A 16,772-nucleotide genomic window follows, 5' to 3' on the forward strand; every position below is an offset into this window, starting at 1 on the left:
GGGGGGGGGGGGGGTTACATTGGGTGGGGGTGATGGTAGTGATACTAATACTTAGTGCTAATAGGGTTTACTGTTTTACCTGCATTCCAAAATTTCTCCTAACGCTAAACGCACCTTGTCGTTAAAACTGGAAAATTCAAAAACTCTTAAAATTTCCCAATAAGACATGACACAATATGCATACGGCAATGTATAATTATTATTTCCAAAAATAAAAATATACGAAAGCGTCCTCATTCATGTGTCGAATTTTCATTTTTGACTTTTTATCCTTCAAAGTTGCACTCGTGTTGCACCAATTTTTTTTCTCATTTCTCTAGACCTATACATACGTATATTTATACTTATGTAAATCTCACAGACGCAATAGCGACGAACAATACGTATCAGAACATATGTGTATAGAAAATCACATATGACAGAGACGTAGCTTGAAATTAGGCAGGCTAAGCCAGTACCGTATAAGCCTACTGTGTAAGGGTTTGCTTTACCCAAATTGGCAAAACTTTCACGGTAACAATTTAAAGTTACGTAGCTATGTAAACGACATGACGTAATGCCTGGTCATAAAGAGTAACAATTTCTGTGTCGTACATAGATACACGTCTAAACTCACCTACCAAGTTCCTTTATTAATCACAGCTTAGATCCTCGTGATTTGCACCCAAAAAGAAAAATCTAATCCACCCTTACATTAGATAAGAATAATTAATAAAATTTGACTCTAATCAATCTCATTCTTTAAATTCATACCTATGTGTACACTCCAATCCTTATTTTTGAAAAAAAAAAAATTTAATTATCATTTCCAATATTTGACATGTATTTCTGTATTTTCCTAAGCAACAATCAGTAACGAAGAAAAAGCTGAAAATTTGCTCATTCAGGAATGCAGGTTGTCACAAAGTACAAGCCGACTGATAACGATAGTGACTTTGCGATGGCAATGGCTGGGTTGTGGTGGTGGTTGTGGTGGGTGGTGAAAGTACAGTGAATTTAAAAATCTGTTTTTAGGTATTCCCACCGTCTTGACGTAGGTGACGGTCTCGGCTGTGGCTTCCGTCAGGGCTCGTCGTAGTCTTGATCGTCGAACTTGAGACAGCGTACGCGGGCAGAGCACGACCCCCTGCGCATTGGAAACCACGACGGAACCGGAAGCGGAACCAGAACTTGGCATCGGTGGCGGAGGCGTAGTTGCCGTCGTGGTCGGCGACGATTTGCACCACCAGGGAAACTGAGCGTGTTACGGGACTTTATTGCATCGACTGTACCATATACGAACATGTTGGAGGTTCGCAACCTCCATTATGCTAAATTTATGTAATATAATAATAGTATGTATATATATATATATATATCAACTACTATGCTCTATACTAGTATTCTGCTACTAGGACTAGTTTACTAAATTTTTTTGTCATACTACTGTAGTGATATAGGTTATTGTGTAATAATGGGATTTATTCAAATTTTTAATATTTTTTTTTTTTAATTTCAGGGAGAGGGTCGATTTTATTGATTTGGGGAATCGTTTATTCATATTGATATGTATACCATGTACCGGGTAACGGTTGTTTGAATAAGGAAAAATTGTATGAAACATTTTTATAGCATATTTATTTTTTTTTCCCGAATCCCGAAAATCATTTCGAATATATTCACGTGACACGATTTTTCATATACGTAGTATGACTTTCTTGCAAGCCTGTACCCCATTTTACTGAAATCGAGCGAAATTTTGCGGAGATGCTAGTTTCGGTATGAAAGGTTTCGCTGCAACTGGTTCGAATGCGTCGTACAATGCGAATTCGGCGCCACAGTAAAAGTCATTGTCATTTAGCAAAGTTGTCGGACTGCAACGTGCAGTTTGTCAGTAGAGTGTAAATTGAAGGAGAAAATTTAAATAACAAATTTTTTAATTGCCTCGATTTTTCGAAATAAAAAAATTACGTTTGTAATTTGATTGCATCCAAAAATCGGGATGACAAACAAAGGGTCTTTAAGATTTTGGATTGTAGACCTTTGATGAGAATGAAAGAATACGAAGAAAAAAAAAAAAATCAAATTTTCATTAATTGCCTGAAAAATAATAACCAAAAATACATATATTTATATACAATATAATATTATAGTTTATATTAGCCCTAATACCAGACGTTCGACAATCATGCCCACTTATATAAAATATTAATCGGCCTTATCACATATCCACCCGACACATAAATCATCACCAGGATATGCAAAGTACAAGAGGAAACAACTAGATGACAAAATGTATTACAGAATCCATTTCGAGTGAATAAAACAGCATCTGAAATATAAGACGACGACAGGGAGATGGGAAATTGCATGCAATTAAGAAAGTTCATAGGACGATACAGTAATAGTCTGTATATAAAACATCAATGGAACATTAAACAGCATTACGAAGGTACATCAAAGTTATTAAAATAAAATAACAGCCACAGGGAAGTAATCAAATTTTAATTTTATCTTTTATTATCACAAACAAAATGGCGGACGCCTCTAAAAATTATATACAGGCAGAGTCAGCCTAATTACGAGTATCCGTAGTCCGTTGCTGGTCTTACCATCAAGCAATTAGTGCCAGGCGTCCCGACGCCCTGGACGCCCATGTTGGTGTAACCAGATTTCAAGACGGAGGCCAAACCCCATCTTATTAAGTCAGACAGGCAGGTACCCATGTATGCGAAAGCCTAATAATGAAGACGCTTCCATTGAAAGCCAGTGCTGGAAGTTTCGTCCCGTCGCCGGAAGTGGCGCCACTGACACATCCGGTTTTACTATACCGTAGAGATACCAACCTAAATTCAAGACAGCTTAACCTGACCTGTCCCAGAAAATTGTTATGTCCCTAGGACATTTCCATGGCGGCTAATGCTTTTCCAATAAATATTATTATTGTGCTTTGATACTGTCGAAAGAGGCCAATTAGATTTTTCATCGGAAAAGAGATAAATTATGGAAACCTGGCTATGACGTTTTATCGAGTTTTTAAGTATAGCATGTTTATCCCGAGTTCCGTACCTAAGATGTTGAGAAGTCCCGGGTTATATCTTATGGTTTCTATCACTTTTTGGACAAGTCGATTCGTCACGTCCACCGAGGGTGGTTTGTCGCTCTTAAAGCAGAAAAGTTACTTTCTTTTTTGTCTGTCCTTCTCTTTATTTCCTCGAATCTTTTTTTATTTTTCTTATATCTGCCAGACCTATTTTATCCTCGTGCAATTCTCGACTGTCAATATATACCATAGTTCCGGGTGATTTGTGATTTTTTTTTTAAAAAAGGGTGGGAAAATCTTTATGGAAAAATTCAAAATATTAACTCCCAGATTCACATTGGACAATTATTTTCCTGGATTTTCAATTTGTTTTTTTTTTAATTCGTTCCATCAACTTTAGCAAAGTCCATTTTCTCAAGGAAGCAGTAACTCGGCGAAGTATGGCGGAACTTTTATGCACGTGTATACAGAAAGCTCGTATATCCTTGGTGGATTCCTGAACGTATGTTCCATGTACGTAAATACGTATCCAACATAAAGGTACCAGTATGTGACATAAGCGAGGTGCTTTTCTTAGAAATTATTCTAGAATACATGCGAGTCGCGTACCTTTTCTTTTTATAATTTTATTAAAAGGGTTTATGCAATCCTTCAATATTGCATAATAGATAAGCTCTTATTATAAGTGAAAGATGCACTTTTAGGAGCTGCTATCAATTTTTTCTATTATGTTTATGACAAGAAAGTCTTTGAGTAGATACAAGCATCCAGCTTCAAGAATCCTGTAAAAATTTGTTTTTGGCGCAGGGCGAAGATTTTTTTGGAAAATATTTTTTTGCATTCTTGGTATATGCTTGTCATACTTTTTTTATATCCGATACGAGAGAATCCTTTTACGGGCACATAGAAAGCAAAATTGAAAATTTTTCATAGAAAATGCACTTTTCAACAAGACTATCGACTTTCACAAATGGCATCGCATTGCATCTGAGTCGAATTCACGGTCGTTGAGTCATTCAAGTCATTTTCCTCCGTATCCCAATTCAGAGTAACAAAGTAAATAAATCGAACCCAACCAAACCCAGACTCAGTCAAGATGCTGAATTTGCACTAGTCAGGGAAATGCAAGATGCATTCTTGACGATGCACTTTGGTTGCCTCGTCATTCATTTTCGATACAGTTTATCTGCCATTTCCCAGCAGCTCCAGGCAAACTTTGTGCTGAATATAGAATTCAAAAATATGCTTAAAGGTCAATCCACAAATACTGAACAATGAATATATTTTCCCCATAAAAAAATCCAAGCTCAAGCTTTCCATTACTTGATTAGATAAAAAAAAAAGATAATTGCAAAAAACAAAAAAAATAAAACCGTCTCGAAAAATAGAGGCGTCCCTCCTATCTTTCTTTCTCCTTTGCCAAGAAAAATATAATTTTTTCCCAACGCACAGAGCATCGGTAGCGACAGAAGAAGATTGAGTCGAGTTTTATGAAATGCGGACTCGTTTATCCCACCTTTTTTACGTCTTCGGGGTAATCGTAGATTCGCCATCCTTTCCCAAGCTCGTGAAATAAAGAGGAAAAAGAAAAGGAAAGGACAAAAACGAAATTGGATAATTTCCACGTTCACGGCTATTTTACTATTAATAAACATTTCCCTTCCTCCTCCTGACTTTCGACTGCTCGTTACGTTTTCTTATCGATGCAACAATTTCCACTACGAATTTCACAAAATCAGCAAAAAAAAACATTAGCTGAACATCGAACATCGTATCTGTACTAATATAACGATATAACAGTTATACCCTTATATCCATGCATTACAGTGCCCACTAAATCCCATGAAAACTGGCCTTCAATCTTCAACTATTATTTCCCCCCATTCTCGTACTATACTGTCTTTCCATCTCTCCCCCCATCTACCCCTCCAAAGTATCGGACCCTTTACCTACGCCTGACCGTAAATTTCATGAAAAACGTCGAACACGGCCACCCGTACCGGCAACCCAGCGGAAAAGTTTACGAGGATCATTTTCCGTTGGGTTTCCGTTCCTTCCCCTCCCCTCTCACCACTCGCCATAGCCCCACCCACTCCCACCACCCATCGCCCTGACCCAATTATTTCCTCACCACTTTCGACATCCCGATCCAATCGTCAATCCCGATACCATTCTACAAGGTCATCCGACTATCTTCCTCTCCCACCGTTCACCCTATATATCCTTCGCTCTTTAACCTTTGACCTCTCCATAAAATCGTCGCACTCGCACCTTTGTAAAATACTATACATCGCATACCATGGAGTTCGAGATAGAAATGTAACATGAATTTTTTTTTGAAAAAAATTTTTTCTCAACCAATTTATTTTTAAGTTGCCAACCTGCGTCGTTTCCAATTAAAATGTATATTTTACCTAAGCATGTATTTAATATAGTGTCTAGCAGGGTAACGCGTGGGTCAAGTAAGGTCAAGGTTCAACGGGACGTGAATATCAAAGCGGTATGCTAATTTGTTCTAGAACGTTTATATCGTTCGCCGATTCCGCCGCTAGTATCTTTGTCTTAATTGCCAGTAGTATAGCCGTACTAGTCATTATGTCTGACATGAACGTACTTTTTCCACTGTAGTCCGTCCGTCCTTCTCCGACTCGTACAGCAGGTACGATCCTTCGCGGTCGATTTGTAGTATCACAGCCGGCATGGCGTCTGCGCCATGAAAACTCGACTTTCTTCCTATTCCCTTGCGGCAGTAAGATTCCCACAGCGACATTCTTTTTTTTTCACCCAGCAACCTCTTTCTCTCGCCCTTTCCCTCTCGCTCGCACTCTTCGAAACTCCCACGAACACTCTCGCTTCCATTTCCTTTTATACGAAACGTACGAGTCGACGTTAGGCGATCGTGTATATATTCTCTCTTTACGTTTTCATCTATTTTCCTATCGCAAAGCAAAGAAACTTTCCACGCGAGCGCCGCCACGCGGCAAACTGACGAACTAACATTAAAAAATCATTCGGCACTATACAAAGATTTTTATTTTTTTATTATCTTTTTTTTCGAAAAATTCCAAGATATTCCTTCCGATATTTATATTTATCATGTATATATCCGGTATGGGATTTCGTAAACAACCACTGCTCATTCCGGAAATGGATCCTAATTTCCCGGACGGGGGGTTTGAATGTAGAGACGCGAGTCTGAGACCTGAGAATTTCTGCGTAGGTGGTTGGTCGTTATCTAGTAAAATTCCACCTAAATAAAGTAAACTCTCTTCAACCTTATTATCTCTATGATTTTGGTGGGAAATCTTTCCCTCGGGAGCTACCAATTCAAATTCCTGTCGCGCGTATGCTGGCTCCGAACCTCTATTTCCCTTCTGCCTAATCTTCATGTAGCGATGGAAGATAACTGACTGACTTATCTTCACTCAACCTGCCTCCCCACTCTGTCTGCAATATTTTGTTCTTGTACAATGGACCAGTCTACCCTCTCAAATTATGCCTGAGGTTGGATCTTATCTTGTCAACAGTTTTTGCTTCAACAGCATTCGGTGCTATACTGATATTTTTCTTGGGTTAACTGACAACCTTTTTTCCCTGGGTTTATAAATGACCTACTCAACATAAATACAAGTGCAATTTATTCCAAGTGCATTCAATAATTATTCCTGACCAGACAGTCAACCAGTGTGGCAATTTCACTGGTTGTTTTTAGTTCTGTGACATATTGCCAAAATTGTGGGTTTTCAAAATTATCACTTTCGCGTTACGGTGAATGACTTTTGTTTCGTGTTCGGAATTCCTCTTAATGCTTTTCTTTTATCGCATTAACGGATGCTTCCTTTGCGATGAAAGGATCTATGCGTGACATGAGAACTGGCATTTAGTATTGTTCCAGCTCTGTTAATTAAATGGGCGTTACCTCGGTGTGCTTTTAGTTAAATGAAAATATTGCTTAGCAGCGACAACAAGATGTAAAAACAAATTTATATTTTAATAAAATTTATTGCGTAAAATGTATGCTCACAAAATTTGTCGAATGCTACTTTAATTTGCAAATGCAAGGTTGCGTTTGAATATTGACCAAAAGAAATGAAAGAAAAACTGCCTGGAGCTTAACATGGGTTTATTAACAAATTTAGTAAATTCATGCGTCAACATGGAAATACGTGCAAACTCTCAATGTAACTGTTATTGGAATTTCATTATTTAGCGTTGGTCAGTCCTTTCGCAATAAATCCATAAAGCGGAATTTGATTGCATCAAATTTCGAATATCCTGGCAAATATCAGTTTGCAACATCACGGCTGTGCAAATATTTATGCAGGATTATTGTATCGCGGAAAAAAAAGGACATATGTCGATTAATATATGGCCTCGCACGATAATAAAAAAATAGTTGATATCAAAATCAAAGCGAGCGTTTTTTAATGTTACAGGATAAAAGCGCAGAATACAATGCGGGGATTAATAGTATTTAATGGGAAAATACGTGAAATTTCGAAAAACTGATGTGCACCAGGTCCAGGCAATTTTGACGAAATATCGGGAAAATATTTTTCAAATTGTTTCCAGTACCAATCAAGGGCTCTCTCCTCGTCGCTGTGTTTGGTATATTATGCAATTTCTGATACGTCCGGAATTCGATGACTAATGCAGTATAACTCCTATCAGCAAATACACTATATCCACCAGATGCGATTTCCGAATATCGGAGGTCTATCTCTCACGTAACACGTGTGTGCGTATAGGTACGAAGGTTATGAGCTGTCAGATGCACCCAGTGTGCATAGCCGACGGGTGAGGATGTCAGAATGTTGATAGGAATTTAAAAATCGATCAAAAAGCATACGAAAACAAGGATCACGAAAACTAGTACAAATTTTCAAGGTTATTTAAAAAAAAAAAAATCAAAACTCAAAATTCCAATTTTCCTTTACTATCAAAAATGGGTTAAAACTTTAGTCTCGTAATAAATATTTTATCAACCATCGATACACGTTGATATAGCGCGACACGTCCTAGACTGAAAATTTCTAATGCTACTGTACAACCGCAGACACGCACTCCTACGTCCTATGAACACTTGCACGGTAAATTAGGCAGGGTCCACACCGAAGCGCCACGACGGCACAGGTTTTGGCTTAATTGAACTTTACAGGGGGACACGTGGAATCAGTTGATTATAATGGTAGAAATAATTAAAGCGCTGCCCCACGTGTGGGACTGACATCGGTCAGTTGTCTAATTACCTAAAGTCTCCAGCCTTGAAGGATTGTATTAAATAAAGACATTAAACAAAAAAAAATTCATAAATAATCAAAATTAATGACAGATTGACAGTTTAATCCTTATTATGTTTTTTCTTTCCATAGACAAGATGTTGCAAAAAAAAATATTGCGCGACTATGGCAAAATGTCTTTTTGCACTGCAACTACCAAATATGCAGGCAGCCCAGGATGAACTTTGACCGGAGGACCAGTTCGTCCGTAAATTGCCAGGTTGATTAGCGTAGTCCGTTAATTAACCCAAAGTAACCGCAACCGCTATTGCGGGATTCCCATAAGAAGCATCAAAGAGCGCAGCTTGTTGTTGTTGTTGTTGTTGTAAAACCACGAGGCACCCTCTCGCACGGTGACTGCAGGCCGATGCGCCGGACGAGACCCGGAAGCAATTTGTAACGCGTTTCAAAGCCACCGAATGAATTACCTGGAGTCTGGCCGTCGAAATTGAAGTTTGATTTTTATTGGATCTTAATTAAAGTTCGAGAGCCAACTTGACTCGCTCGAAATTTTCGTAGAATAGGAATTTCGTACAATACAATTTAAAATCGGGTTGTCGAGGCAACAGTGCAAATATGAAATTTGCAAAATTTCTAACAAGCACGGCTAGCAGTACCGTTACGTACACGTGCACGGCTAAAACCTATTTGATTAATTGGCACGTGTTGCATAATGATAATGATTCACTGTACTGTACGTTGCACCGGAGAAAAGGGTTGCGACGGTCACGTTATGGCTGATAACAATAAAACACGATAACGCAGAACTTCACGAGCTTGAATTTTCATGGTCGAGATTAGAATTTTACTTTGGTTATCCTGCGTATTACGAAGAGTGCTTTAAATATTTCATTTATAAAGCCAGATCGAGCGTAGGAGATAAGACGAACTTACTAAAAAAAAAAAAAAAGGGGAATTTTGTTTTTATGAGAAAAAAATTTGGAAATTTTCTAGAAGCAAATTTTTTCTTTCACGACCAACTTTTTTTTGCATTAAGTCGGTTCAACGGATTTTATACGGAAACTAAATAAATACGATACTCGACTCTGAAATCATAGAAGCAAAAAGACTTTCGAGCTTGAATTTCGCAATGTAAATTTACATGGAAACTTGTCGTCTTATTTGGCACAAAATCATTTTGTTTCTCAAATTCGTTCTTAGAACTTGAATTCGTTGGGCGAACTTTCACGATGATAAAGAAATATCCAAATTACTTGAGGAAAATAAAATTTTTTTGAATTTCGACTATATTGCAGCGTACTCTGTATTGTATGCTCTGGACTCTACAGTCTATAGTCTGTACGTTATAACGTTATACGTGACTATCCCCATACTCGGTTCCCTTTGAAGTAGTAAAATTCCAACAGAGCCCAAACGAGCTACGTCGACATTGGAGCCAGGGTATCCCATGGAGATATGGTAGTTTACACGAGACCACTAGGGCGATTGTAGCTTATTGGAAATGCGCCAAAAGCTGACGGCAACAAATGGAAGCCTGAAGTAGCGATGCCACTACTAGTGGTACACCGTATTAGAGTACCAATGTTATACTCCTAGTAGCAGCAAGCAGCCCGAGTGGTGAAGAAGCCGCGGGCGGCCTATTGCAAAACCTCCTTGAAATGACTGATTGTGAGTTACGTCACTTTCTCGACTACTCGTGAGAGATAATTAAATTAACAAAGTCCTTCGTTATCTTTGCTCTAACCATGCAAGAAGTCGGCGCCGTCGACCCTCTTTGTGTCTTCGGTTAGTCGGCATGCATAAGCAGATACGGTTAAAAGGCATCGTAAATTAAAAGGGGCTATTTTTATTTTTGGAACACAGAAACCTTATAGAATGGATACGGTTCGTGGATGTTTTCGTTTAGATGGTTGGTATTATTGTAAATTTTGTATATCTTCCTTATCGGATGCAAATTACGTGTTGAATGATTTAGTTGATTATAAAGTAAAATTAAAATAAAAAATTTTGAAAAAAAAAAAACATTCGTACAATTTGTATACATGTGAATATTTAGATGGTACTTTTCTTATTTGAATTGAATTTTTTTTTTCATTTTGAGTAAACGCGACTTGTCATTGTATCGATATACTTCGGCGTATTGCGTCTTTGTCATATCAGTTTTCTCTTTTTATTTTCTTTTTGCAATATTCAACCCTGCAAGCTGGACAAAACTTTAATCGATAGTCTGAAATATCAGTGGGAAATATTGCGTTGGCATTCGAGTTGCGTGTCGCCGAATGAGAAAAAAAAAAGACTAACGTGCAGATAAAAATATGTCAGATAAACAGCATTATAGTGTCAAACAACAATTCATTCATTTGAAATTGGGTCAGGAGTCCTTGGGTCTGGTGCATATTGCATAATTTTTAAATTATCCGTCAATTCAACCCAGAGTCGAATTAAGGTATTACTTTTGTATGTACATATATATTTATATATACAAGTAGCATCGAAAGGGAATAACGAGTCTGTCGAAGTTTCTATTGGCTTTTGCATCGAGGCTAACGAATGTGTTGCTTATACCGCAATGCAGACTGAGAATCAGCTGAAAATTTTTCTCGGGTAAGTTAACAAAGTCGGATACACGGGGACTCCGTAGTTTGTGTAGTGGGGACGAGCATTTCTATAATTGGATAAAATATAATAAAATTCGTCACGAAAAGGACTTGGGTATAAACGTGGCAAGAGAAAAGATTTAAAGACTTAAAAACAAAAAATGAAAAATAAAAACGCGTGAAAAATAATTAAATTCAAATTACTTGATAATTTGATTCTCAAAAATGTCACTTTGCTTTTATTACTTGTTATTGTGGATAAATGAAGATTTTTTTTATTTTGAAAAATATTTCCAAAAAGCTCATCGCGTTATCGTAATTCTATCACAGCTGACTGTATTAGCCCTAGGGATAATCTATTTCGGACATGAATGACATTACGAAAATTCTTGATGGAATTTTCAGTCCTGTCGTTCATGAAGGATGACAACGAACGGGTGGGGGGTAGCGTCGTCTTTTGTTCTTCGAGATTAACCTCGTTACCTCAGATGATTAAAGACACGATAACGTACCTCAAACGATACTGTACATAAATTATAAGTCATCCAAGGCCACGATTTAATAGCATTTTCGTAATATCCATTATTTACATTGAAAATCATAATGATTTATAATCATAAATCAGCCGTTAATATTATAATTAGTGAAAAGTACTTTTTTTTTGTTTTCAAACGATTAATTTATCTTTTGCCAAAACACGAGGCCATTGCAATGTGCCATTACGAGCGACTGAAACTAAAAACTAAAGTGAACACTCTCTCGTTCAACTCTTCTGTGTAATCCTTAATATGGGCAACGTATAATTTTATGAGAAAAATACTCAGCCGGATGAGAGCAGCTCGTGCTGGTGAATCTGTTAGACTTAGTGGGTCAACGGGTGCATCTATACAGATGCAATAGATGCATATGGGTATACGTAAGTATGACCACGTGTGCACTTGTCTATATATTTCATAAATCCTCTGATGCACCCCACCGTTTCTGATTATAGTTGTGTGCGAAGCAGAAAAGGAAAACGACTCGAAATTGGATTCTTTTTGAACTAGATCAGCTGATTGGGATTTAAAAGTCTTCAGCCAATTTTTTTGCGCTTTATATATAGGTATATATTTTTGGTATTTTTCAAGCTGCAAAAACGTTGTTTGATATCAGCACAAAATTTATTTATAGAAAATACTGATAAGGCACTAAGTCCATTTGTGGGACACTTGATGAGGGATCATATTTTTGACTTTTTTGCACGCAGTAAATCCCCAAGGGTGACTGGCACAGTGTTCACTTATTACCTTTTATATTATTATATTATTAATTTATTATTTTAAAAATATTTCATTTTTGAAACATTTCATTATATACAATAGCGTATTATTAAAGTTTCATCTATTTGGCATGTGGGCGCTTCATCAATGACGTTTTGATGGAAAAATAAATCATTTTTTCTATTTTACCTCTATAGTGGTATTTTTTGATTGTCGAACGTCGAGTAATATTATTACATTACGTAGTATGATCGTACGAGACGAAGAATTGGTTATTATTTTAATGCGCGAGATAATGAAAAATGTGCCTGGAGAAATTTTAAAGACCTTTTGTTTCGCTTTGATAAAGATTTTAAAATTTCGAAAATTTTTTCAGAAAGGACAATGACCATTTTTTGTATGCTGTTGTTGGTAGCGCAGATCTTGTTCTTTTTTTAAGGCATAATAAAAATATGCATAAGGTGGGTGCATTTTGAAAAAGGAAATATTATTTTCGTGTATTGCTGTACAAATTTTTTTTTGTGGAAAAAAAATATAGACGAAGCGCGAAGAAATATAGCAAAATGATAATTGTGTGTAATTTAGATTGGAATAGTGATGCATGTGTGACAATAGTATTTTATGAGAAATATTGCTGTTCGCGTAAACTTCTCGCGCAATCTGACCAAAAGCTTTGTATGTATCAATTTGGAAGCCATTGTCATTTCTCCGGCAAAAAGTTATATCGTGAAATCTTATCGATAATAAAAAAAGATATTCCACGTAATAACGAGTGATTCGGTTTACTCGACTCTATTTGATCTTTTAAAACCATTCGACGACCCGGAAACGAGGCCGAAGAGAAAAGGAACGGATTTACCGAAAATATAACAATTCATACTTATACGATGCTTGTTAAAGATTGAGGGTGAAAAAATTACTACCCTCATGTTCGAACTTATTCTTATTCTAAGATCGATACTAAAATTTTTTTATTCAGCAATGAATTTCTTTTTTATTTCTGCGATAATCATTTAATACCCATATTTACATTAGAATCATGATAAATTTTTAGAATCATTTGTGATCGTCGTGTTTTAATTACCGACTGATCTTCGTTAGAAGGTAAGTAAATTATTGTGACAAAAAAAATTCAAACTACGCGATTTGTTTTGACAATGAAAAAAAAATGCTGAAAAATAGTTCATTCGAGTGGGTAATAAATAATCAAGTTTGTAATTAAAGCAGAAAATCATTAGACGCTCAACTAATAAAATTGTATGACATAACAGGGAATTTCTTATTCGACGGTTGGAATAAAGTCAGTGTTAGTTATCAACATGCAGGTTGTTAACATACCTGTCGAAATTGTCGTATTCCGCCGTTGATCCGCAAGGAGTCGGCAGCGATGCCGGCAATTCCATCGCCAGGTTCCCGAAGTTGCCGCAAGGAGGCAGCACTTGGAGCCGCCCCAGAGTGCAAGGAACAGCAACATCCTGAGCAACAACAGGCAGAAGCTTCGGGTTGCGAGCTCTGGCGGATAATTCTTGCACTAGGTGAGGTCGTGACCAGGACCGGCGGTGGCGGCGCCTGACAAGGACAACAGTGGTGGCCGCTCCTGATGCTTTCCCTTTAAGATAAAAACATTAAAGTCCAATTTAAGTCAAGACCGCCAGCGTAATGGAGGAACGGATTATTTCAAATTCATTGCCCTCTCCGGCCAACTGTACGAACTTATTTTTACATTTCAAGTTCTCGCTTCTTCTACATATCCAACAAAAATCCACATTTACGTTTAAGGTCTAAACAAATTTTCAAAGAATCCTATCGAACGTATGACTGTACTTAATAAAGTTTGAAATTTAAATTTTTACCACTCGACAACATTGCGAATAAATTTTTCGATAAAAATTTACCAGATAAATCAAATTGATATGGTAAGTTCCAGTATACCTGTTGACATACATATATTTATATGACGATCAAATTTATTATAGGTCCAATTTCCCCTCATTCAAATTCAACATTGCCTCGTATACGTTGAATAATAAATAAGATACAAGTAGTTTCACAAGTAGTTAGATACGTTTTTCTGCATCAGCTATTTCAACCCTAGGGATGCATCCATCCAGGATATTCAGAATGCATCGTGAATGCAGATGCAATATGCAACGCGTCTTTCCTTCCACTTGAAGAAATAGCATCAATTGCGTTCCGATGCTCGAATATAAAAGTATTCCCTAACCAAACGCCCCCCCCCTGCCACCCCCACAATGTGTACTTGCTTTAGCTTCTGCAATCTAAGCTCAGAAGCGCGGAATTCTTGTGAATCGATAAAACACAAGTGACCGATATAAACGTAGCCACACCTTGGAGGTTTGTCGAAGGGTTTACGAAATTCAAAGAATTATCGGGTTAACGAGGTGATTGAAAAAAAAATTATGAAAATAAAAATAACTGCCACTGTAAAAATTTTTATTCTTCATCTTGCACCGATATGTCAGACGTACCTGTGCTACGATTGCAAATTCCCTTCTTGGCATCTTTTGTCTTTTACAGTACACGGAGCAGATGCGCGAAGAGTGAAATGTTCGGGGATGGAAAAAATTCGAGCCCCTAAAAAATTTCCTCGTAAATTTATTCGTGCTACCCGACATTCGGTAAAGGGCATTAAAATAAAAAAAAAAAGAGTTAAGTAAGGGAGAAATTGAGAGATCAAATAAATAAGGGTGGAAATCGAAAAACTTTTACGAAATACCCAATGACGTGGTACTATCGTGGGGTTGGTATTCAAAATAACTTTTTTGAGTCACCCTTACAATTTTGGATATGGTATATGTAGGTACAAGTAGTATCCAGTGTCTGACTAGTTTTGTCATTTACTACTTGACTGTGATATATATTTCTAATTATTGCTAAGTATGAAAAATTTTTGAAAAATTATTATAGATCGCGTTTCGCTATACGAATTATTAATTGAATTCGATTTTTTTTTTTTGTGCCTTAGTCGGATGCCTTGTATTTACCTATCGGCATTTATTTCTGGGGAATCGATATGTACCGTGAATCGATGTAATATCCAATGAGAAAAAAAGTTGACCTCGTTCAAATTATTCGAAAGCGAATTTAACTTTAGCATGAGATTTTAACACAGAGGTCGCTGCATTTGACCTATATACGGATTAGCGTGCAGAAGGGTGACTGACCTCTTGATAACGCGAATCGAACTAGAATAGGAGTCGGTTTTGCTTGCATGAAAGAAAACGAGTGAATTTTGAAAACTATTATTGATTGGATTTATCATATTTTTTTTTGTTCAAATGTTTTTTGGTAAAAATTTCATAATAATGGTGTTATTTACATTTATCGTGAATATCTCTGTTTGCCGTTACGTAACGCAGTTTCGTTTCTCCTTTCGGTAATTAGCGTAAAACAATACGGGGAGCTCGTATTATATTTACTTATAATATTTATTCAGTTCGGAATCACATAAAATCTAGAATCGTATTGCATCAAGATTTTATTTCGATTATTTCATCTCGTCTTCGTCAATAAAGAACTTTGCTCTTATATCGAATTACATTCAAGTGGAAACGCAAATAAAATCAATCACTGTACAGTTGGTTTATTTGAAGTTTTCTTTTAAATTTACTTTTATCACGTGGTAACAGAATGCGGATGACGTCATCGTTGTAAAATATTTATTTAACAATTTTTGTCATTGAATGTCGATCGTTATGATTTTTTTGACGTAACAATTTGAAAATTTTATGTAAACTGATTACTTAAAAAAATTTGGTTTCATTAACTTTTATTCGATTCCATAAAACAGAATTTCGCCCGAATTTCACACGACTTTTATGTCCCATTTTACGAGTATACTTTACGTGAGATGTTGGCATTTTAATGTGACGGATTACAAATCCATATAAATGTACATTGGGTTGATACAAAAAAAAATTTGTTATAATAATAGCAGACAATCATAGTTCAAAATAATTATAAATATAGTATCATTCAAAAATATTCAATCGGTCAAGTCAAGTAATTTTTGAAAATTTTTCCAAAGAAAAATGTCCAATCTTTATCAATTTTCCAACAGTTTTCAATAAAGCCAACATCGTTATCACATTTTCAAAATTCTCGTTAGTCTCGACTGTTCAATTAAAAAAAAGGTTGTATTTCCATTTCAATTTTAGCCGTGCTATTATTAGAGCCTAACCGAATACCAGGTGTAATAACGTACGTCTATACTAAGGCTCGTCTATCACGAATGTCTTACCAGCCAGTAATCAGGTCACCAACCATGTAAACTAGCTAGAGTAACAATCACCTGGAATTGCAATAGCTGCAGTCGGTACATAAAGACTATGCAAAATAATGCATTCGAGGAGACGTAGCATAGCACGACATAAAAAAAAAGTCATAAAATTTATTTACACGGAATTGAGTATAAAAATAATAATTGATTTATGATTATCGCATATGACTGTACCAGTAATTTTAAGGTACGAAACACAAGGAATTTACGTATTATGAAGAAAAATGTTTGACTATGATATATTATAAGCTGCAGATATATTTGTATACGGAACTGCGATTTAAATTATATTGGATTTCTGAGCCGGATATACGTGAATTAAATCAGGTCACGAAACGTCTGGTTACGTTTGCC

The 16,772-nt window shown here is 36.5% G+C and overlaps 1 protein-coding gene across 6 annotated transcripts in view; it reads right to left on the bottom strand.

The window, feature by feature from the left end:
- LOC107269997 (small conductance calcium-activated potassium channel protein) overlaps window positions 1-16,772 on the bottom strand; it is a 144,030-nt gene that overhangs the window by 73,993 nt on the left and 53,265 nt on the right. For 4 of the 6 annotated variants that reach the window (XM_025087425.1, XM_025087424.1, XM_015744552.2 and 1 more), the window contains exons 3-4: window positions 13,457-13,727; window positions 1,025-1,234 (exon numbers count right to left, since the gene is read on the bottom strand). In XM_025087425.1, coding sequence (XP_024943193.1) covers window positions 1,025-1,234; window positions 13,457-13,727 — 481 coding nt within the window. The remainder of the gene's footprint in view (window positions 1-1,024; window positions 1,235-13,456; window positions 13,728-16,772) is intronic. The other 2 variants (XM_025087426.1, XM_015744554.2) reach the window with 1 other exon arrangement.

Source organism: Cephus cinctus, unplaced genomic scaffold, assembly GCF_000341935.2.
Source record: "Cephus cinctus unplaced genomic scaffold, Ccin1 Ccin1_scaffold0695, whole genome shotgun sequence".
Classification (NCBI taxonomy): Eukaryota; Metazoa; Arthropoda; class Insecta; order Hymenoptera; family Cephidae; genus Cephus; species Cephus cinctus.